This window comes from Camelus dromedarius, chromosome 8 (assembly GCF_036321535.1).
Source record: "Camelus dromedarius isolate mCamDro1 chromosome 8, mCamDro1.pat, whole genome shotgun sequence".
In the NCBI taxonomy this organism is placed as follows: Eukaryota; Metazoa; Chordata; class Mammalia; order Artiodactyla; family Camelidae; genus Camelus; species Camelus dromedarius.
In genome coordinates this window covers 69,223,289-69,237,980 of record NC_087443.1, presented here as the reverse complement: position 1 = coordinate 69,237,980, position 14,692 = coordinate 69,223,289, and the positions used below count along the sequence as shown (strand labels likewise).

General features: G+C 42.7%; 1 protein-coding gene across 3 annotated transcripts in view; it reads left to right on the top strand.

The window, feature by feature from the left end:
* ABLIM1 (actin binding LIM protein 1) overlaps nt 1-14,692 on the top strand; it is a 282,485-nt gene that overhangs the window by 88,842 nt on the left and 178,951 nt on the right. For 2 of the 3 annotated variants that reach the window (XM_064488467.1, XM_031461815.2), the window contains exon 1: nt 5,457-5,715. The exons of the other annotated variant lie outside the window; for it this stretch is intronic. In XM_064488467.1, coding sequence (XP_064344537.1) covers nt 5,472-5,715 — 244 coding nt within the window. In that variant the 5' untranslated portion in view covers nt 5,457-5,471. Of the gene's footprint in view, nt 1-5,456; nt 5,716-14,692 lie in introns of those variants that run through there. 3 annotated transcript variants of the gene reach the window in all.

Below are 14,692 nucleotides of genomic sequence, written 5' to 3'. Positions count from 1 at the left end.
TATTTATCCCACCAGCAAGGACAGCCTGTCTCCTAATGCCCCACCACTGGGACAGCTTTCTGTGGCCACAGCTGGCCTGGGCCTCTCAGGCATGTGCCTGTCACTTAGTGCCTTCCAGTTCAGTGGCACTTAGATAACCTCGGACCAGCCAAAGGATAACCACATCCTGCAGCTGCGCGTCTGGGAATCACAGTTCTCACACCAAGTTGTATCCAATGTGTACATTTTCCTCCCCAATTAAAGTGGTTACTAATAACCAAAGTGTGTTTTGTCTTTGATATTTGCCTTTTGTCCGAGCATTGTGTGCTCATATTTCACAGTGACTTCTGGTTTGTTTGTTTGTGTTTTTTCTTTTTTCTCTTCTTTTTTTTTTTTCTTTGAAGTATAATTGATTTTCAGTGTTGTATTAGTTTCAGGCATACAGCAAAGTGATTCACTTATACATATAAACATATATACTTCCTAAATTCTTTTCCATTATAGATTATTACAAAATGCTGAATATAGTTCCCTGTGCTATACAGTGGGTCCTTGTTGTTTATCTACTTTATATATAGTAGTGCATATATGTTAATCCCAAACTCCTAATTTATCCCTCCCCCCAATCCCTTTCCTTTATGGTAACTGTAGTTTGTTTTCCATGTCTCTCGGTGACTTCTTGTCAAGAATTGTCAAATTCTGTTCACAAGACATCAAGCAGCTAGTCTGTGTCGAGTCCTATGGAAAGGAAACAGGCTGACAAAGACAAGACTCCTGCCCTCTAGAAGCTTAGCAGCTAGCAGGTGAAATAAGGCAGCCTACAGGTACCCGTAGTACAAAGCAGGGTATGATAAATACCAGGCCAGAGCTGATGTTTGAAGACAAGACAGGAAGAAATTGATTCCAGCCAAGGGAATTCTGGAAGCCTTGATGGGGGAGGTGGCAGTTGGGCTGCATTTTTAAGCACAGGTGGATTTTCAGAGAGATCAGGTGGGAAAAGATTGAGGTATTTTAGTAAAACAGAAAGAAGCACAGGAAGGATTAAGGGTTGGGGAATACAGGGTATGTTCAGGTCAGGAGAGGTGTTGGCAACTGAAGGAGCCCCCAGCCTGGCGGGTTGTGATCTGTGGTCAGGAACTTAGTGCTCTGACTCTATGGAAAAGATTCATGTGGCAGCCTTGTCTAACATATGGGGTTTGAGCTCCGGAGATGCCCGTGACCCTCCCCAAGCTGATCTCCGTCTGCGGCTGCTCCCTTGAAGGCATTCCAAACCTGCCTCTCGTTGCTATTTGGAAGTCTTGCCTATGGAGAGTATCGTCAGAGGGTAATCTGAGACACTTGCTGTCTGTTAAACTAATTATGCTTCAGTCCTCAGAGTGCCTTGGTGCTCTCAATCCTGAATGCTCAGCAGATTTGATGTAGTATCTGAATTATTAATGGAGATGATATGGAAGACAGGGCTTGGCTGCTTGTTCCATTTTGAGCAGGTCTTGGACGGGTGGCATTACGGGAAGAAAGGCAGCTGCTTGCAGAGTGATGGACGAAGCAGGCCTTCCAGAGGAGCCCTACCCAGACAGGAGCCTGTGCCAGTATGCTCAGAAATTCACAGCCTGCTTTGGAGGGATGGGTAAGACCCCTTAAATGTTGGGCTTTGTGAAGGAGATGCCCAGGGGTTGATGATGCAGGTGAACAGAAGGACGAAGCTTCAGACTTGCTGGTGGCAGGTAGCAGGTGTCGCTGCTGGAGCGGGAGGACCTCCAGTGGGCAGAGGTACCATCATCTGGAACTCCGACGGTGCCCCTTCCTCTGAGCCCCTCCCCCACTTAAAAAACTGCTGTTTCTCTGCTTACCCTGTTCTGCTCAGCAGCAGAGAGCATCCTGATGATTGTGAGCTACCGCAGGTGTTTTCAGTGGACTTGCTGAGCTCTTTTGTTTGCTCACTTCTCATTAAAACAAAACCAAAAACTGAAAAGCAAGTAACCCCACTTGTCAGTGATGAAGCCACAGGCTGTAAATTTAAACTGCTTCCTCATGAAACCAAATCCCATAAAGATCCACATTTTAAAGGTGATAATTTTCTCTCAATTTTTTTTCTTAGAAGCAGATAAGTATTTTTCTTAGCAAGAAGCAGGTAATTCAAGCAGATTATTTAAAGGGGGAGGTGGGACGTTTGTTGGAGGGGAAAAACCTAAATAATCACTTAGAATAAAATTAAAGTAGAATTCATTTGTGGAGAATTGCTGTGAGGATTGATCTGTTACAAGCAAATTAAGAGCAGTGGTTAAGGCATCTGTGCCCTGAGCACTATGTAGCCCCAAAATGCCTGGCTCTTGAGGGTGGGGTTCACCTCATTATTGAGTTCCTAGAGTGTGAAAAGGCAGAGTGCTCAAGGCCTCTCGGTGCTGGTTGAAGCCCTTGGTTAATTTTCCCACTGACAGTTTCTTTTCATAGTTCATCACAGAAGAAAAGTTTAAGTGCAATGGAACTGTTGCTAGCAGGATTAGAAATATCCTGCCTGATAAGATATGCAGGCCACCAAAAAAATTATACATTTGTAATTAGCATTAGCATTGTAGTGCAGTGCATTGTGATACCTAGTTTTATAACCATATAAACTCTCACAGAAACTACTCCACTCCTTAGTAAATGCTGTGACTCGCTTTACATGAGCTGTGGCAAGAGACTGATGTTTATGCATCAGTGGAAGAAATGGGTCCACTGCGCTTCTTTAAGGATCTTCTCCATACTGTGCTTTTATGGCTGAGGAGTTTGCTGTCAGGTAGACATCACTGAAAATTTATTTTTAAGACTGGAGGCATGGCCTCTGCTGAGTGTTTACCCTGAGCTACATGGAAGAGGTTAAGCTAAGGACTCTGGGCACATTAGAAAGTGGAACATAACTCATGGGTGCCCACTGTCACTGCTTGGCTCCAGCCCCCAAGCAGCCAGTATCTGAATTCTTACCTCTCTCCATCACCTGAAAAAGAAGTCAGCCACTCACATGTCGATGTAATTGGATTGTCTTTAAAAGCAAACAGACCTCTGTTCTTCTCATCAGCCTTCTTTATGGTTCATATGTAGTCTACTTTCCATCCTGACCTAAAATTCATAAAATAGATAAAACTTCTTACATATAATTCTTTTACTGAAGAAGAATTTATTCTTTTTCCTTTTACAGTCTATCAGAACATAACTGCTTTTTAACTACATACATGGATCTATAAACTTGTCTAAAAATTTAGAGGTGGCCTGAATATGTTCTGCTGATAAAACAGCTAAGTGTTAAGGGGAAGTTCGTGCTATAGAATTTGTTTTAGTGGACAATGCTTAACAAGTTTAGGGACCAAGAAGGAAGGACAGCTTTGTCATGGAACAGTGGTACTTCTGCTCGGTCAAGAGGATGCTGGATTTGAAAAAATGATCATCATATCTGTCCAAAGTCTATGTGTATTGTTAGTGTATACCAGAGCCTATGTTTGAAGTGGCTGTGTCCGACCTCTCCATATAAACACACACACACACATATATATATATTTCACAAACAGACCATATGAACACACACAATAAGCAGATAGAGCCTCTCAGTTTCTCAGTTTGCAAAGAACAGGCCTATAGGAAACTAATCACAGGAAGAAGGAATGAATGGTTTAGGGCAGGAGTTCTCACACTATGATGTTTATTAGAAAAATAATCTAGGAAAACCTAGTAGATCTGTGATGGGCCTCAGGCCATCGGTGTTTTAAAACAAATTGGTTCAGGAACCACACTTTGGGAAACATTTGATAAAATATCTTACACTGTACATCCTAAGGTTCTTCAAAATAAACAAGCAAGAAATAAAACACCTACAAATTGTGTAGAATGGTTTTCGAGGAAGAGCTTGGAAAGATTTTGGAGGGGGGACAATGTTGATATAGGGCTTAATTCTCAAATTTTGAGAACAGGGACTTCACCACGTGACTGTGGTAGCAGCTGCTCCCGTATTTCCACCTCCCCGGCTCCACTGCAATCTGGATGGCCTCTGGGACAGAGTCTGTCTCCTCCACTCCTACGGTGCTTCCCATGGGGCTCGAATCATTCTAGCAAACTTGAATTCTCTGGCTCTTGAACTCTGTTGCCAAATCCTACGTTAAAGATTAGGAGCTAATGATAAAAGAAGAAAAGATTTCCTTTGTCTGCTGCATCTGACTATAGCTTTTGTGGAAGGACCGGACGACTGTGGTAGAAACAGTCGTAGCTTAGGAGTCCGGAGAGCTGGCTGCATCCTGGGCTTGCTGTGTTGTTGTGGGAAAGTCACTTAGCTTCTCTAAGACTTACCTTTCTCCTCTTAAAAGTAAAGGACTGGAGTAGACCAGTGCTCCCTGAATGTTGCTCCTGGTCAGGGGGACTTTGAGAAATTTTAAGTTCCTGGGCTTCGTCCCCAAAGAACCTCATTCAGGAATCTGGGCTAGTGTCCCAGATTTTGTATTTTTCAAAAGCTCTACAGAAGATTCTTCTGTACAGTGTACAGTGTACAGTGATGTTTGGGAACCACTGGACTAGATTATCTTTGAAGGCCTTTCCAGCTTTATATTTCTATTCTATTTAAAGTGTGTAAGAGTTTTAGTGAAAAGAAAATAGTATTAGAAGGAGTATTGTTTTTTATTCACTCTGACTTGTGACTGTGGTGTTGTTATAGATGGTCCCATACTGTGCTTAACCTTACTGAGTGGATGTCAGCGGGGCATGTTCATTACCAGGGCTGTCCTTTGTGTGTCAGCAGCCTAATTCTGCCACGGTCCTGCTAGCTTATAACTTTATGGAAACAGCAGCTACCTACATGGTAACTATGTCTCCGTCATGTGATTCTGCAATTGCAGAAAACCCATGAAACAACGTTAAGAATGTTGTTAGCATTGGATTAATGGGATGAGGAAGAAAGATCTTCATGGCATTGTGGGGAGGGATTTCCCTCTAGTAAATGAAAAGGATGGTTTAATGTGGCCTGGAGCTAGATTTGTTGCTAGTTGAAGCTAAAGGACTTTGAGATCTCCTCTCCATGAGATCTGAAATACTGGAGAACTTGGAATGATGATCCTGAATTTTTTCTGATATGCATTTTTAGATTACATACAATATACGTATATACGCCTGTTCACAGTACTCTTCTCAGATGACATTGAATTTACTAGGCATATCTGCGGGTGAATTCTTTTAGCTGTTGTAGCTATGTCCTTTCTCTTGCTCTGGATATTAATCTGATTTTTAAATACGCATTCGTGTCTCAGACTGACGTAGTCTTGAGTTCCTAGTAACGGTTGTTTTTATACTTGATCATCTGTGTACCTGGAGCCCTACCTAAGCTCTTGAGGGTAATCACTTAAATATATCTTCCTTAATCTTCTTTGCTGGGCAGTGAGAAAGAAAAAAAAAAAACATAAAGGAGTCAGGAGAAGCGTAGCTTCTTGGGAGCCTGGTGTCTGTTTCTCATTGCTTTGTAATCCTTGCCAAGGATGCCTTGCTTCCTTGGTTTAAAGTCTCTGGGGAAATTGTGCGACTCTGTGAAAAACAAGGGCACCTCATCTGAGAGAACAAGCACCAGGGGCTCATACAGAAGGAGACTGGTTGTCGAGGATGTGAGTGTCCCTGGGAGCCCCTACCCTGCTCGCAGACGGGCCACCATCACTCATTTTTTGTATCTACATCCTGAGGTCTACTGCACATTTGAGCACTTGTTGAACAACCTTGATCCTCTTGGTAAGTCAAAGAGCCCACTCTGGACATGGCTTTGTGTTTTGTGACTGACATAAGTAATAAAGTGCCATCTAGAACAATTCTTCCATAGTGTATTCGTCAAAGGAAACACCGTCCTTAATGCAGACTTAGTGCAGTGAGGGTGGGAGGAGTGGGGGATGTAACGTAGGTACAGCCATGGAGCTAAATTCTGAAGGTATTTTTGTCCTTGATTTTATGATCTCAGTAACAAATATCTCTCCTTCCAAACCTGGTGCGAATTGTTGTCTGTACTAGGAAGCATGATGGAAAAGAAAGATCTTTATCAATAGGTGCTTTTCTTTCACGTGATATAGGATGAATGGGAAAGAAACATTCAAGGCAACAGATTGACACCAGTAAAGCAGAACCTAAGAGAAGTCAGGCTCTAAATTGTGTTACTGCCTCAGGTGTGCTCATCTTGTGAAATATTTAGAAAGAAAAGAAAAGGAAAGGATAGATAATACTGAGAGAGCATACTGAGGCTTCTTTTCAGTGAAGCTCATTGGAATGTGGTCACTCATCCCTCTGCCTGGGAAAGAGGCTGAGAAAGCCCAGTCTGAGAACAAGAGGTACTGCACTTGAGAGTTTTCAAGCTCGAAAGTTATAACGATTTTTTTTTTACTAAGGAAGATGACACCTACCCACCTGCTCACTCCTTGTCAAAATCAGTATTAGAGTAATATTAGAATTAATGCAAGAGGCAGAACATGGTCCCTACTAACATGTGAAGATGAGCCAAGGGAGCGGAGAGCAGAACACATACCTGATAATTCTTGGATAGCTAGAGGGGATGGCAGCAGGGCTGGATTAAGGTTAGGTGAGGTAAGGGAGTTGACTGATAATGGGGTGTTCGGTGTTGTTTTGTTTTGCTTTCAATTCGTTTTTAACAGCTTTATTGAGATATAAGTCACATATCATACAGTTCATCCATTTAAAGTATACAACTCCATAGTTTTTAGTATACTTTTGATATTTGCAACCATCATCACAGTGAATTTTGGAAACATTTTATTGTCTCAAAAAGAAACCCTGGACCCTTCTGGTGCTGGCTGTCGCCCACCCCAGCCTCTCCATACCCAACCCCTGGCCTTAAGAAACCACTAAGCTACTTTCTGTCTCCATAGATTTTCCCATTCTGGACATTTCGTGGGAGTGGACTCACATTGTATGTGGCCTTTTGTATCTGGCTTCTTTGACTTAGCATGTTTTCCAGATTCACTCATATCATAGCATGTAGCAGTACTTTGTACTGCCAAATAACACTCCTTTGTATGCATAGAGCATGTTTTATTTGTCCATTCGTCAGTGGACAGACATTTGGGTGGTTCTCACCTTTGGCTATTATGAATACTGCTGCTACGTACCTCCACGTACAGGTTCTTGTGTGGACATATGTTTTCATTTCTCCTGGGTCTATATGTAGGAGTGGAATTGCTGGGTCATGTGGTAGCTCTGTGTTTATTTAACCTTATGAGGAACTCCCAGACTACTTTCTGAAGTGGCCACACTGTTTCACATTCCCACCAGCCCCACATCCTTGCCAACACTTGTTGTTATCTGATTTTTCGATTCTAGTTTCCTGGTGGGTATGGAGTGGTATCACACTACGGCTCTAGGGAGCCATGGCGGAGGCAGGGAGGGGCTGGCTGGCAGATCAGTGTCAAGGCAGGACAGAGTACTGATCTGACAGATGCTGACTGTTCCTTGGCTCTCTTACTCTTCCGCACTCTCCACTTCCCTACTGTAGCTCATCCTTTTCGGGGGAGCAAGGAGTGGGGATGGAGAAACCGTGACTTCTGCCCCTACCCTCTTCTAAGCTACTCTGGAAAGACTCAGTTTCAGGGCCAGCTGACCATGCCTATTGTAGTTTAGGGCACCTCTTTCAAATATCAGATTCACATGCTGGCGGGTATCTAAAATCCTTTTATTGGAGGAGGGGAAATGTTTATTCCATAATTAGGGCTAAAAACTAAACATACAGATTTCTGCTGGAGCTAACACTTTATTGTGAATGAGTTTGGTGCTTCTACTGAACGATTCCACTGAAAGAGATTCAATTCAGATTATTTTTTGAATGAGCTGCTGATGCTCACGAAAGAGATAAGGACTGCCTGTAGGAGAAGGCAGGAAGTCAGGGGGAGACCAGGTGAACTGTGGCTGAATGAGAGTGTGCTGGACAATGGCTTGTCGGCAGTTTCAATCACAAGAGAACAAGAGAATAAACAGTATGAAAGAGAACCTGGGTAAAGGGAAATGTAACCACCACTGGGATATCTGTGTCTTAGTGGAGGCAGGTAAGGAAGTCTGGAGGGATTGGTTCAGTGTGTGACTTTGGGATTGGACATTCCAGAATTTGAGTCCCAGCTCTTCTACTTACTAAACGTGTTACAGTGGGAAGTTAGTGTCTCCAAGTGACAGTTTGCCCACATTATGTGATTCCTATGAGCAGGTCTGCCCCTAGGGTATATAGGTTCCTGGACAAATATTCTTTTGTGAAGCCCCTGTCTATGTAAATAATTTGAGTCACCCCAAGTCAGTATGTCAACAGATCAATCTTGCACAATCATGGTAAAGAAATACCATGCCAGCCTGAGAGAGTAATCGTTCACCAGACTCCCCACTCTGAAATCCAGCTGATTCCAGACTCCTGGTTGTCTTGAGCTCTTCTGGGCATCTGGTCAACCTCCTGCACAGCACAGGAGAGACATAGAGGATCATCAGAGAGGGCACCAAGGAGGAGACTGCAGTGCCCTGCCTAGATGGCACTGCTGGCCCCAGCTAATCCCAGCCACCAGAGAGGGACTCAGACATTTTTGAGGAAGGTATGGTTTAGGACTAAGGGCCTTGCTTGCCTGAGTCTAGGGGCAGCCTTGATTAGAAGGATTAAATGAGAACCTACACATCAAAAGTGTTTGCTATAGTGGCACACATGAGCATCCACTAAATTTTAAACTACAATAAATATAGGTTATTATTTTAAAAACAACGATTTCTATTGTTTGTCTTCCACTCAGTGAAGCAAAAGAGGTCAAGTTTCTGTGCTGCTGGGATCCAGGGGTATAAACACAGCACAGGAAGTGGGATTCCCAGGAAGCACACGATGTGTGCTTGGAGTATCCTGTTTAGGACAGGTGCTTGAAGGAAGCACACCCTCCTGCAGTCAAGTGTTCCTGTGCTAGCGAAGCCCCACGGTGCTCAGGAGCAGCTCCTGGCAGGATGCTCGGGGATATTTGGCTGCCAGAAGGACCTCAGCTGCTGGAGCTTCCTGTTTTTGTCTGGTCCTCACTCCTGCTTGGATCCGTGCAGGACTCCATGCTTTTCAAAGTGCCCCTGTGTGTCTCTCTCCTTTGTCACACTCAAAACAACTCTCAGAAGTCACTAGAGAAGGAACTGTTTTCTCCATTTAAGAACAGGAAAGGAATTGACAAGATGCTGGGACCCATAGACAAAGCAAATATATCAGTGAATGTGAAAAAAAGCTTCTGCATGTGGTTGGAACGCTATCTCTGATTGTGGACGTGGTACCTTTCCAGAAGAATCACTGTCACTCACTGAGGGCCTGCTGTGTCTCAGACATTGTGCCAAGGGCTTTATAATTTCCCCCCAGTGAATATCCCTAGTAACTCAGCAAAGCAAGTACTCCTTTATCCTCATTTTACAGATGAGGAAACTGAGGCATATGCAGTGAAGAAACCAAAAGTCACATAAGCAGCGAGAGGAAGAGCTAGATTTGGACCCAGGTTGGCTGGACACGCAAGTTCATGGACTTGGCCATGACGCGGCATGGTCTTAGCCCTGGGAGCTTAAGGACAGGTCATCCATGAGCTCCCCTGAGCACTGGAACACTTGAAATTTGTAAATTGTAGTTCTAAGAAGGTTCTTTAACAACTCAAAATTTGAAGATTCTTTATAAACTCAATTCTTTAATAACTCAAATTTGAAGCTTCTCTTATAAAATAAATTGTGTTTGCCAGGAAAATTAGTGAGCATTTTTTCCTTAATTTTTTTTTTTTTTTATGTGTATGGGTTTTTATCCCTCACTCTACTGTAGGAACTTAGGGTAGGTTTTGAACCTGTGATTTTTTTTTCTGACCTTCTGAGCTTTGGGGTTTAATACAAATGAAAGAGGCATATTTGGGGCAATTACCTTCTCAGCAAACAAACGAGCAGAGATTGGCACTGTTATTAAAAGCCTGCAAAGGGTTCGATGATTATGTTGTCAGCTGAGTCCGAATCCCAAAGCAGAATGTTCTGGACTGGAGATCGGGGACCAAAGTAGAGTTGGGAGTCCCCTGCCTGGAAAAACAGTTGCTATCCCTGAAGACAGATGGTGACTTTGCTCTGGTTCAGAAACCCTCTGTGTCCTCTTTGTTATGTTCAGTACAGCCCTAGGGATTGCCTTTACTTGGCATGGTCTCCGCAAGACCCAGATACTCAGATTGACCACATAGTTGAGAGATCATCATAGGTGTTTAATACGTTGTTATTTCTTGAAGGGACATTAACATTTAACACTATGGTTCTCTAACTTTCTTTTTGTGTCTCTTTTCATCCCGTTCGCCATCACTAATCCCAACCGCATAAATCAGACACTTCTGTCAAAGGGCCGGGGGAAGGTCTTGGATATCATGGGCCAAAAGCCAATAGGGACTCTGTTGTCCACAATTTAAAGAGCACACCTCCCAAACCTCTGTGGAACTTTTCTATCACATCTTCCTGGTAGTATTGAGATGTTTTGTTGGAACAACATTTTAAATACTTTGCAAACCTCAGACGCAATGGTAAAGACCCTCCTCCCTTAAATTTGAGACAAATGTTTGACTTCTGGCCATGAAAAAATGCATCCCAAAAGATGTGACAAGGGGGGAATGTCTGATTCCTCTCTTCAGCCCTGCTGTCCTCACTGACGGCTGCACGCGTGGCTGTCTGGACACAAAGCAATAACGTGAGTCTGGTGTTCACAAGAGATGCGCTACCACTCAGCCCCCATCCCTCCAACGTGCCGGGGCACCAGGGCCACATCCAGTTTGTTGTTGGGATGTGGTTCCCTCAAAACAGTAGTGTAACTTTGACTTTTATTCTGTTGCGGTTGGAAATGGTAAGTGGTGAACAGTTTCTTCTAAGTTTTGGGAGGACACGAAGGAGAGATGGGAGATTTCAGCTCTGCAGTAAAATGTTAGACAGACTACATTGTTTTCATTGATTTATTATTATCAGTAGCCCCTGCTGACTTCCCGAAGCTTCCTATTCCATTAGTTTAATCATATTTCCCAGAATCATAGTCAAAAGCTCTTGACAATCAGGCCCTGCCTTTCTACCATGTCCAACCATTAACCCCCAAACACTCACACCAGGCGTCTTTGTCACAGACAGTTGAAGGACCCTCTCACCTTGGGTCTGTCTGTGTGCTGTTCTGCTGCCTGGCCTGGCCTTCCCGGTCCCTCGGACTCTCAGGCCGGATTCGGTTTAAGCTCTCCCTCCTCTGGGCAGACTTGTCTTACCTCTTTGTTGCCTTGCCCCCCTCCATGCTGTGCAGCACCCCACGCATCTCTCTCTCAGAACTGCCTGTTGAGAAGCATCTCTCATTTAGCACACTGTGAGGTCCTCTCGGGGGCGTGGAGGGAGCCACATTTCTGTTTTTACTCTGTTAGAGCACCTGGCATGGAACAGAGCTGTGAGTGAACCCGTAAATGAATGAACGGATGTTTGCAGAAATCAAGTCACTTTGTTAGAATACAGTGGGCATAAGACGATCCTGTGGCCTGCAAGTAGCTGATGCTGGGAGAAGCAGTTCGATGTAGTGACCACACGTTCTGGGCTTGTAGGATCAGGCTGCCCTGCCGAGTTCACAGTCCAGCACCACTCATTTTAGATGTTGTGACTTGGACACGATACTTAGTATCTCTGAGCTTCAGTTTTACCATGTGTCAAATGTGGATAATACTACCCACATTGCAGTAACAGTATAAAGACTAAAATAAAATATAAATATAAAAGAAGAATATAAACTAGCATTAGCAGCTTCTCCATAAATATCCCCTTTCCTTTTCTCTCCACTCCAAATGTGTGAGAAGCAAAATAAATGTTTAGGTAATAAATACAATTAGTTTTCCAAGAAAGGAAAGAAAACTTGGGCCTGGGGTGGCCAGAGAAATAGAAAGTAGGATTTGAGCTGGAAAATAGAAAAGACATACCCAGAAAATGAGTAGAAGGAAAATATCCCAGTGAAATGAAATTAGAAAAAAAAATAGAAGCAAGACATTTTTCTCTTAGTTTCACTGCTTGTCTCTGGCTGGCCCAGCTTTGTTGTTTTGATTTGTTTCTTTCTTTGTTTAGTTGTTAATTTTTTAGGCCTAGGAATGTGAACAAGTAACTTATTTTCACAGGACATGTTCCCATCTAATTTACTTCCTTAAGTAACTAAATATGCTGAAGTGCCCCATTAGTTTTAATTATATGTACTTAAAAACTAAACTTATTTAAAGTCAGAGGGTAAGGCAATCTGTTAAAGTTTATTGTTTGGCTTTTTTTTTTTTTCTTTTTTCCTTGCTTTAAAATTTTTTGATTCTTACTAAGAGTTGCCTACCTTCACAGAAACCCCTGATTTAGCATCATGTGATCCTAGTGATTCTGGGGCATGACCCAGTGCTTAGGATTATAGATGCCTGTTAACTTAGCAAATCAGTCACGAGTCTGAGATGGTCCCAGGATGCAAGAGGAAGGCTGCCAACAGGAAGTCAGCATCATCTCCGTGCTGTTCGTGATGTAGCAGGGGAGTGATGATTCCCTTGTCACCCTCCAGGGGGCACCACACTCAGACGGCACTGGAGAAATCCACATCAGAATTCAGGACCTTCAAATTTTAAAATGTCAGGACCCTAGAAGGACTTGGTATGCCTTAGAATCCTAGATGTTTCTTAAATATGGAAATAAAACATTGATATCAAACCTGCCTACAAGGAGTGGGAGACTGAGGTCCAGAGCAGTGAAGTGACTTTCCCAAGGTCTATTGTATAGATTAGAGGTAGAATTAGATGAAGAACCAGTTTTCTTTCTCTCCACTTAACATTGCAGAAGAGAAGACCAAAGGATTATCAAAAAAAAAAAAATTGTTTTAGTTTAGTGTGAGACTCAGCTCAGGTGAAACTTTCTTTTGGATCTTCTCCAGACTTCCCCTCTTTGGGGAATACCACATGAGTGCCCATTTATGGGTGGGCGTATCCATCTTTATGCACATTTATGCTTGGCTGTATCTTATTTGTCTGCATGGCTCTCTTACCAGGTAGTAAGGTTCTTATTTGCAAGAAAGTGGTTTTAATGGGCTTTGCTTCTCCAGTGTATAATACTGTGCTGGGTAAAGAAACATATTTTATACCTTTCAAAATTAAGATATAATTCAAGCGCCAAAAATATACCGTCTTAGCATGTACAATTCTCTGCATTTTAGTATAGTCGCAAAGTTACTCAAAATTCACCACTATCTAATTCCAGAGCATTTTTTGTCACCCCCTAAAGCGTCCCTGTATCCATTAGCAGTTGCTCCCTGTTGTCAATGCTCCCCAGCCCCTGGGAACTACTGATCTATTTTCTGTCTCTACGAATTTGCCTGTTCTGAAACTTTCATATAATCGGAATTATGCAGCATATGATCTTTTGTGTCTGGCTTCTTTCACTTAGCATAGTAGTTCCATGGTTCACCGATGTTACAGCACGTATCAGTACTTCATTCCTTTTATGGCTGAATAATATCCCATTGTATGGATAGGCCGTGTTTTGTTTGTCTGTTCATCAGCTGATGGACATTTGGATTGTTTCTGTTTTCAGGTATTATGAACAATACTGGTATGAACACCAGTATGCAACTCTTTGTGTGGACATAAGACACATATTTTCAATTCTCCTGGGTATATACCTAATAGTGGGGTTGCTGGGTCATATGGTAACTCTCTGTTTAACCTTTTGAGGAATTGCCAAACTGTTTTCTCCAGCAACTGAACTATTTTGCATAAAAATTGCACTTAATATAATTTTAAATTAAGTCAAAGCTATTCCCCAAATGTGAAATAACCAGATTTCGTTAAAATGAAAAAAATCCCTTGTGTACATTCATGTCTGTTTATACCCTCTGTCTTAATCTTCAAAACCACATATACCTCTACAACTTAAAGGTCTGCAAACATTACATAATGTGCCAACATTACGTAACAGAAGGTAGGCGCTTTCCTTTGTGACATTAGTTAGCTGGTTTTGTTATTCACGCTGCAGGTACCTTAGGATAGCCCTCAGGTTTTGTTTGGTTGCTGTTTAAAGATCTTTTCTCATCCGAGTTCTGTAGCCAAAGATAGCAACTGAAATGAATCAGAGGATGTCAGAGATGTTCTGACTCACAGTACCCAGAAAAATCCAGCTCCCAGGGGTTTGTGTGTGGCCTCCTGGAGAAGAGAGAATTCTCACAACATAAAATAGGTCCCCAGGGATAAAGCTGGGCTTGGGAAGAAAAGTCAAATTGTTGAAGCCACTGCCAGCACTCAGCCTTCTCCCTTGCTGTCCATCACGCCCTGGATCATGCTGTAAGGTCATTTTTGACATCACTAGAATATTCTAGGATGTTTAACGTTTGGTCTTCTTGTGGGACGATTCCCAGTTCTGTTTCATATCACCTTTCCCTGAAGTGCTATCATGTGATTCTAGTATGTAGCTGGATATGTTCATCTGTTATCTTTTCCTCAGGCCAGACTTGTCCTTGAAAGGAGAGTCAAACTCTGCAATGGTTTGGTAGCCAGTACTGCTGCAGGGACAACTGGCTACTTAACAGATACCTGCCTAATGGTTGAAGTCATCAATTGCTACAATATTATCGTTGATGGAAATACTATGTGCTGTTACTTTGTTTAGTAGCACTTAAACTGAACTTGATCTTGCCTAGATCATAGTCCAGTTGGTCTATTTTAAGAGTTTG